The sequence below is a fragment of the Rhipicephalus microplus genome, chromosome 6, assembly GCF_043290135.1.
Source record: "Rhipicephalus microplus isolate Deutch F79 chromosome 6, USDA_Rmic, whole genome shotgun sequence".
In the NCBI taxonomy this organism is placed as follows: Eukaryota; Metazoa; Arthropoda; class Arachnida; order Ixodida; family Ixodidae; genus Rhipicephalus; species Rhipicephalus microplus.
The window spans coordinates 95,068,002-95,077,621 of record NC_134705.1 but is presented as its reverse complement, the minus strand read 5'-3'; the positions used below and the strand labels follow the sequence as shown (position 1 = coordinate 95,077,621).

The window sequence follows — 9,620 nt, the reverse complement described above, 5'->3', positions numbered from 1 at the left end:
TACAATCTCGCGATACTTTGCACAATGGTGACGAGCCAATGTGCTCTATTGACTATATACAGACGTAATGAAATCGGCACGCACGAACGAGTGTTTAGGGAGTCGAAAAACACGTTGCCGATGCAACTTGTTGGATCGGCCGATTCTCTCTTCAAAGAAACGTTTCTCCTCTCTTTCCCTCTGTTTCACGTTCTTGCGAAATATTCGCGGCAAAAAGGACAGCTTTGATGGCTAGAAAAACACGAAGGGACGCCGACATTAAAAAAAGGAAGGTCTTCATGTGACGTGACCAAACAGTCAATGATCTCGTAAGCGTGACTCGGTAATCATTTCAAGTGCTTCCGGATGAACAGGTGGTTCACAAGATTCTCATCGGCACCTTCTGCTTCTCTACACACGCTTTGACAACTAGTGTGGCTATTTCCGGCTTGAACGATGTTGTGGATTCGATTCATTGGGTGTTACACGTTCCTAAAAAACCACCGGCGTTCAGAGACTACGCTTTTTTCCTCTATTGCGTTCATTCATGAATGAAATTATCCTAGACTGCACGCCACCCAAAGCTTAGTGCCTAAATTTAGACAATCTTCCTTATATACGGCTGCGAGACACTGTAAAGATCAACAACTGGTGCCACAATGATGCAATCAATTTATAGTTGACTCGGGCGGAACAAGTATCGGCTTTGTGTGTCAGGCTAACCCCACCTGATTCAGCTCCATTGCTGTTACAGCGATCACTGCACTCACTTCACATCGAGGCTGTGAACCAGCCCACCGCAGCCTCACTTACATTTGACACTAAAGCAAGTTCCTCTACACCGCTTTCAAAAAGTACCAGTTTTAAAGTAAAAACTTTTTAAACTTAAAACCTACTAACTTGCTACGCAAAAAAGCAAGTGTTTTTTGTCATCTTGCTATTCTGATTATTTTTTCCCTTTCACATCACGCTAACTTCTGCGTATATACACTTGAAAGGACAACTTTGGCACTGCGAGAAGGATGCACTCAAGTCGCCCTTGAAGCTGCATAGCTGGACATAAAGTTATTACGCTATATCACGCCTATCATGTGACAACCTAATCAATCTGATCACCCCGTTCTACTGGGAGCACTTGAACGTGTTGCACGCAGTCATCGACGTGTAGAGTAGTGTCTACCGTGGTCAAACACGCCAAAGAGTGCTCATCCACCCACCGTAGCAGCGGCCGCTCTTTCTTCCATGGAAGCCAATAGAGCGACGTGCAGAATGGTGCTAGGAAGTGCATAGTGTTATGTCGGACACGCAATCGCACTCTTTGACGACGTCGCGGAAGCCCACTTACGCGGAAGGTTTGTCACGCCGGCCTTCTCGTTTTCTCGGCCCCGGTTGTGTTTGGCTCCCTCGAGCCTCCTCTACACTCTATATATGCTACGGTAACCACCAAGCGTAAGAGTAGGCCCCCTCCCTGCGACAGTAAGGGATGTAGCCTTGAACTTCAGCTGGCCACTCACAAAAAGGCTTAACCCAATCGCGAGTATGGAACCTTCCTACAATCCTGGATACCCCAGCAGCTTAGGTACTGCTCATGGTTTACGACACACAAGAGACCACACAAGAATGCCACGTTCTCTTCGAGGCGACGAAGTCGTGGCCTTCACAGAGGAGACAAGAGCGCCACTACAGACCCGGAGGCCACTTCAGGTGAAGTAGCCGCGGTTCATGGACCGCTGCTTGTTGTGCCACTTGCACGACAGGATGCGCATATATGTCCGGCGGAAGTTCGCGTTGCACAGCGCGTAGCACAGTGGGTTCACCGTGCTGTTGATGTAGCACAGGTAGTAGACGAAGTTCCACAGGCCCGTCGGTATGCAGTCGTCGCATGAAGAGACGGTTTTGATGAGCACCAGGACGTTGTATGGCGTCCAGGTGACGATGAAGGCTAGCAGGATGGCGCTCAGCGTCTTCGCGGCTTTTTTCTCTTGCTTGCGTTCCTGCTGCTTCCGCTTTTTCTTGGGCGCTGCCCGCTGCTTAGCGACCACCTGACGGTGCACTAGTTTGGTGTTGAGCGGTATTCGGATGGTCTCCAGGCCGGAGTCCCCTGTCCTCATGGCGACCGTCGAGTCCTCAGACGACGTCCGGGCGAACGTCGCGGCCGCACCAGAAGACGCCGCGCCGCCAGCGGCCTCGTGCTTTTCGGCGTCCTCTTCCAGGATCATCTTGATGGAAGCCTGCGAATGACACAGAAAGACAAAGCACATCAAGCAAGTTCGCAGACACCTGAATTGTGTCATCGCAATCTAGGGAAGATCATGGCGGTATTCGTGAACATCTTTCATTATTATGCACTAGCCAAACATTAGCCTACTTTAGTTGGCATTTGCTAGCGAGAGTCAGTGCTGGTACTATGCGACCAAATCTAGTGGCTGAAACGCACTACATAAGGCAGGTTCATGAGGAACTATGAATATATTACAATCAATATATTCTGTGTAAGCAGTACAGAAAGCTTGACAGCCTGAATTGGTTTCATATTTGTGTCCCGTCCTGCCACGAATTGCGATCAAATATTAATATGTTCGTTTGCTTTGGGAAGCAGCCGGACACATACACCTTTTGGCGTGCACTGTGTACTCTGTAGTCGGGATTATGGTGTCGGGGCTGAGTTGTCAACCACTAAACATGGACTGTTGGTGATTTTTGGAAGAAGTGCTGGGTCCGCGTTAGTCAACAGGCATTACTGAAGATAGCATAATTGTCACATTTGCTCCTTGGGCTTGTTGGTACAGATTTTTGTAGAATGAGGCAGCCACACACCTCCACACGCGAAGTATGTCTGCTCAATCTTTCCTGGTGTAGTGTAAGGCGGGTGCGCTACATCCTTACCGAAGTACATTCGTTTTGTAATTGAGATGTCCAACTTTGTAATAAAAGTGTGCTGCCACGGTAACATGATGTTGCTATAACAATCAACTTCGTTGAAGGTTATGATAATAGGGTTCATATTTCACGCAGTAAAGCTGAGAGATGTTAAGGTGGAACTGCAGCCTTTGAGGTGGTGATGCAAAGTTCTATTTTCTGAAGCACGGTACGGATTAATTTGATTAGTATGTGGGGTTTAACGTCCCAAAACCACGATGTGATTATGAGAGACGCCGTAGTGGAGGGCTCCGGCAATTTAGACCACCTGGGTTCTTTAACGTGCACCCAAATTTGAGCACACGGGCCTATGGCATTTCTACCTGCATCGGAATTGCAGCCACCACAGCCGAAAAAGCCCGGTATAGAGAAGATATAACACTACTGGGAAAGAGTTGCGTAATAGAAAATCTATAACGCAGTAGACAGCAGTTATAACAATATCGGTTTTAGCGATACATTGATTAAACAATAAGAGGGTGCTGTAGCATCCACTTTTGTTATTTTGATGGTAAAATAACACGCTTACAACAATGCCCGCATGCCGCATGGTGAATTACTGCAATGAAATCTGGCTGCAGGGTGTTAGCACAAACATTAATAGAACGCGAGATCAGATAAGGAAGAGTGTGAGAAATTCTAGCTGCTGAACGTTCGCACAAAAACCCAACAACTATATGGCCTGCGGTGTAGCCTTCTCGGTATCCACAGCTATGTGCGCCCCTAGGAGGTTCTCACTACACTTTGCCACAAAGCAGTACAGTATTAAGAAGAAGCCATGTTTTGAAATACCTAACAGTCTGCGAGACGATGGATATGGCCGCACTGGTGGCTTCTGCAATCGTAGTTTCACACATGCGTTTCGGACATGCATTTTAAGCACGTCCAGAATGCATGTGTCTAAAACATAAGATTTATAACAGTCTCAGCATCGTAAACTTCAGATATACTTATACATTCACTATATGGTGCTTGTAAAAGTGCAGTGACGGGGGCCGAATTTTCAATCATTCGCGAAAGATCGGTAGTTGTGTCACCTTTTGGTATTTTTGAGTGTTGGCATATGCTGTCCATTATTGCAGAGTTGTAAACAGACTTCCATCTCTTATTTAAATTTTTTGTTACACACACTTACAACAATTATAGATTATAACAATGAAAACTCCTATAACAATGGAATACGTAAGGTCGAGTATATTTGACATTCAGTTTTCAACCAACTAGTGGAGCGACGCCTACACTTCAGAGCCTCTTAAGGCCACCCATCATTCATTCGAATGTTCTTCGTGGACTTTGCGATGAATAACGTTTAGGCAATATCGCCCTCATTAATGTGATTATTTATTCTCTGCGGCCTGTTGTATCCCTCGTGTCCCTTCAAGCTGTATTTGACAGCTTCTTGACGGGGGAACCCCCCCCTCCCCCATTTTTGTGTTGGAAATAAATTTCAAAGTTCAAAAATAACGCAGTTCACTGCTATCTTCCCACTAAGTACACGTGATGCTGTTTCCTTAGCTAATGGCAATTGGGTACTGGTTTTTCGAAGCTTCTATCAAGGACGGCGACACCGAGAAGCACCCATGAAACCTAAGCGGCAACGCTCATAGAAGCGATATTTAGTGAATCCCCGTCGAGATTAGCAGACATTTTCGAAAGGCCCTCTTCGAGACGAATAATTGTAAGTGGACGGGCTTGTGGTTCAGGGTACTTTGTACACTGCGCTTGTGGTAGTAAAGCACTAAGCGCCAGTATTTTCTGCTCTCCACCGCGTTGTACGTTTTGTTGCGCTCTGCGTTCAACCATTTTTTCTGCCAATATATCTCAGACGAAATACAAAGTATAAGTATGCTCAATGAACAATGAGCATTCTGCTCATGTCGCGTACATTTAATAAAAATGCGAAGCATTTCTTTGTGTTCTGCAAGCACTTTCGGTGTCTATCTATGTATCTATCTAGCTAGCCCCTTACGCCTGGGTGCTCTCGTGATCACACCTGTATCTTCGCGTGAACAAAAATTAGTATGGGAGGGCAAGATGATTTAGGGAATATCACACACTGGTGAAGGCATGAATAATGTCGCGATGCCGTCACGTACGTGGTCAAACCCTTGCCGCCAGACAGTAGCGTATACCCGTGGGCGGGTATGTGCCGCTGGTGTGCGGGTATGTGCCACAGGTGATTGACACTTAGCATCTACCTAGGGACAAGGAGAGTACAGATCGGCAATTTTGACTCGTGGGCGTTAAGAAAAACCTGACACGAGCAGCATTGACCAGATTATTGCAAAAAAGAAAATGTCAGTGTCTGAGCAGGAAAAGAACCCAAGCATTCTGCGTGGGTATCAAGATTCATACCACGAAGCCACGCCAGATCTGGGACCGACTTTTCAAATAAACCGACAAGTTCCTGAGACGTCATTCGCAGTGCTGGTTATCCAATTAAACAAAACATTACATATGTACTACTATGTTACAACCGTCACGTCAGGTTAACCTCAAATGCCGGTAGCTAAGGCGTCAATCCAAAGTGAAGCAGGAAACCGTTCCCACGAAATGCTGCTTGCACTCTCTAGTTTGGAGATGCTTGAACAATGACACAGTGAGGCAAGCAGAAAGCCCCAAACGGAAGTGCTCCAGCAATTGAACCTTACTGCAACATCGTGTCTGCATTTACACGTGGCAATTTGAACCATGTAACCTATATGTTAACGAACCATCGCTGCTGTTTTTTTTGTTTTTTTTTGTTTGTTTGTTTCAAAGGGGAGGGGAAAACACCCTTGTTTTTCCAGTACGTTTAAAAATACAGTGTTCAATTCCAACAAACCCAACAAGCAGCACCCTTTAGGTATATTACCATCCTCTGACGGGACAATTATGATGGCAGGAGAGCATCTGATTCAAACGTACATCACCACTGACAATATAGGAGCCCACATAAGACACCTCTGCTGAGTTCCCGGTCACCATGTTGCTGTGTTAGCACTTCAGGAACCACAAGCGATGTTTTCAAAACGTATTTCTGCTCTTAGAAATTGCCTTCCATTGGGCTTCACTCCAGCAAAAAGACTACCATCACCTCCGTGGTGCCTACAACAACCACAGGTGTGCTTCACTATTCCGAGAATTACGAACAAGAGCCGTCACTCAACAGTGATCCTGTGACAGGCAACATTGTCACTACGCAACGAAAAATACGGCCAATGGACTTACATTTACACCAATGAATTGGTCTCGGCAGACAGCTCCACAAGTGCTGTTGTCATCCCGACGTACCAGGTCACTACAAAGTTCAAACGGTCCCACAGGACAACATCCACAGCAGCAGAGCTTTATTCCTTACGTGCTGCTAAACTTTAAATCGCGGAAGCCCGGCCTCAAAAATGGGCTGTGTTCTGCGAGTCTAAGGCATACCTTAAGAGCTTGCAATCAGCTTTACGACAAAGGGTGCATCAACAACTAGTGAATGAAATAATAAAAGTGCTTCACGAAGTTTTATCTAAAGGACATGACGTGTTGTTCCAGTGATTACCAGGATATTCTGGCATTGTCGGTAACGACCTTGCTGATGATGCTGCCCAATCCACCCACGCGGACGCCCAGACAACCCCGATTCCACTGTCGAGAACCGACGCTGTAAGGGGCCTTCACTCGTTCGCTAACACTATGTCGGAGACTTGGCTGAGTGACCCTAGTGTCGGCAAGAAGCACCTACATAAATAAGACTCATCGAAGAAGCTTGAAGCTCTATCGGACCTGTCCCGTCAGGATGCTACTTTACTGTGCCGCCTGTGGTTAGGAGTAGCTTTCACGAAGGCGAACTCCTTTCGCGTAGGAAGGGGGATAGCTCCCGATGTGAATCGTGCGACACTGACGAGACAATAGAACATCTACTGTGCACGTGTGATCGTTTTACGAGCAACCGTAACTTGCTTCGCGAAACGTTAGAGACACTAGATAGTAGACCTTTTTCCGAAGAGAAGATCCTCGGTTCATGGCTCTACGCGTCGTGGGCCAGCAAAGCGACGCGGGCATTGCTAAGTTTTCTAAAGACGCCCGCACTACGCGACCGCTTATAAGCGTACAAAGTACAAGGTCGCATGTACCCACACGTTGCCCTTCACTTCTCTCTTTCTTGTCTTTTAATCCCCTCACCCCTTCCCCCCGTGCAGGGTAGCAAAACTGACTTGCGTCTGGTTTACCTCCTTGCTTTTCATTTCTTTCCTTCCTCCCCCATCCCCCCCTCTGACTGTGACACTTACCTGTGACGTCTCGCCTTCTAACGACGGCTGCGTCGGCAGTCTAATCAGTATGGTGTAGACCGAATCTGATGAGTAGGAGCGGGATGCCGACGTGGCCGCTGCCGTCGCACCGGTCTTTTCGTTGCGTCGGAGGCCGTTGCGGTCGGTCATGGGGATGCTGACGCCACCGGTGCCGCCACCACCACCACCTCCTATGCTGGCGATGGCGCTGCTGGTTCCCGTTCCGGTGCGTCCGGCCGGGTTCAGCTGGACCAACTGGTCCGCCCGGAAGGTCATCGAGGCCGACTGCACGGGAGTCTCTATCGACGCCGGCGTCTGGGTTCCAGGCGAACCTCCATGGCTGGTACTGTCGTCGTCCTCTTTGTCGTTGTCGATGCGACACCAGGAGAGGAGCACGTCGCGAAGTCGCCGCCTCTTTGGCGCCGCCGGGGGCAGGTACTTGGAAGTCTCGACGCACAGCGAGGTTGGCACGTACGTAGTTTCCACGTCCGGCGGGCAGGAGTCACTGCGGCCGCGGCGGAAGTCCTCCGACTCGGCGGGGTCATCGCTGGACGTCGACTTCCGGCTGCCGCCGGTCTCCTTGCGGCCCGCCTGTAGTTGTGTCAGGTCCCTCTGGCGCTTCTCTGTCTCGCGCCAGATGCGCCAATACAGAATGCACATGACCGTCACCGGCACATAGAACGCTGCTAGGGCCGTCCCGAATGTCACGTATATGTTGGTCTCCAGGAATTGAATGTAGCAGCGGTCCAGGGGGACGCTGCGCTGACCTTCGATGTAGGGCCACGAGTAGATCCATGGGGGCCACAGCACCAGTGATATGACCCAGGCACTCGCAATCATTATGGCCGCCCTCTTAGTTGTCCTCCGGGCCCGGTAGGTTAGCGGCCGGGTCACCGAGAAGTACCGGTCGAAGCTGATTATTAGCAGATTGAGCACCGACGCGTTGCTGGTCAAGTAATCGAATGCGAGCCAAGTGTCACATATGAATGGACCCAGTGGCCAATGGTCGTACAGCGTGTACATGGTGAACAGGGGCATAGATATAACCCCGATGGAGAAGTCGGCAATGGCCAGGCTAAGCAGAAAGTAGTTGCTGATGGTCTGTAGTTGCTTGTCCAGTTTGAACGAGATCATGACCATGAGGTTTCCTATGATGGTCACCGCGCTCAACAGAGCGGCCAGGAAGGCTATCAGTATCACCTCGGGAAGCGAGTATGGCGCCGAGTGGCCGCTACTGCCTGAGGCCACGCTGTCATTTGTGGCATTTCCAGTTCCGGATGTGGTACTTGCGCCTCCGGAGCCGTCGTCGAGCACGCCGCTCCAACCACCGCTGCCTCCAGCCTCGGTGGCAGCGAGCAGTACAGAGGCGTTGAGTGCGGCTTCCAAGAGACCCATGCTCAAATTGGCTGTCTGATCACCTCATCCCGTAGCAGTGCTCACCTGCACACAAGAACGCACAAATGAACGTTTTTATAGCTTCCACAAGTGTAATAATATATTTTAAGGTTATAGCGAGCCTCCGGCTTAGATGAATGAGGCTTAGGAAGAAACTTTGCGCAACAATTAGGCACCGAAAAGTATAGCAAGGCCTTGGTGGTCGTAGTTGTGGTAACACGTTATAGTTCATTTGCACAGGATGCGTAAGCAGCTATAAAAATTTCTTACGTTACTCGCATAGAAATTGCTTCTTTAGAGCAAAACAATATCTTAAGGGGCGATGTTATAACCTCGCAGTACGATAATTAAAGCGAGGACATTAATACCCTACTCTATGATTCTGGTGAGCCTTAGCCCATAGTTTTTTTTTTTTCATATGGGCGTTAGGAGCTGCTTCTGACTGCATGACTTATTAGTCGAGCAAATGTAGTGTTGTCATCTCGGGGAGTCCTTTCGGACAGACAGCCCTATCATGATCGAAAATGGGTTGCGTGTAGTAATTAGTAAATGGGGAGCGGGTTTATTTTTTTCATGAGATACAGCGTCAACGTCAGTTTCCTATTTCATCAAAATACATTTTTACTACAAGCAAAGCTGGGCCATTCATTAGCTCGGGGCGACGATGTGATGAAGTGCCGAGAGCCTGAGATACGGCTTCCAGGAAAAAGCTGCATGTAAACCTATTGCACAACGCCTTGTAATCACCTAAAGTATAAGATTACACAATTATTCGTATGAAAAACCAAGTACACCATCAAAAATATTCGTAGTCATTATCACCATATCTACAATAGAGATTAAAGACGAGTTGAATCCTAAATCGCCTCAGTGTTGTTTCGCTAGTCGCTCGTACAACTGAGTACCGAAGTCAGGAGTCAAACATTAAGAAACGCACTAAGTAAATAATATCCACCTATGGACACTGACTCATTCAAGTGGCCAGCTGACGCACCTATTTTGTTTCTCCGTCTTTCGCATTTGTTTAAGATTGTTCTTACATAAGCGACGTGACCAGCATAATAACTG

At 48.1% G+C, this 9,620-nt stretch overlaps 1 protein-coding gene across 1 annotated transcript in view; it reads right to left on the bottom strand.

Annotated features, from left to right (window-relative positions):
* Nucleotides 1-937: 937 nt before the first annotated feature.
* The window catches only part of mAChR-A (muscarinic Acetylcholine Receptor, A-type), a 69,296-nt gene continuing 60,613 nt past the window's right edge, over nt 938-9,620 (bottom strand). The window contains exons 2-3 of the mRNA XM_037418946.2: nt 7,158-8,597; nt 938-2,210 (exon numbers count right to left, since the gene is read on the bottom strand). Of these exons, the coding sequence (XP_037274843.1) occupies nt 1,680-2,210; nt 7,158-8,552 (1,926 nt within the window). The 5' untranslated portion in view covers nt 8,553-8,597 and the 3' untranslated portion in view covers nt 938-1,679. The remainder of the gene's footprint in view (nt 2,211-7,157; nt 8,598-9,620) is intronic.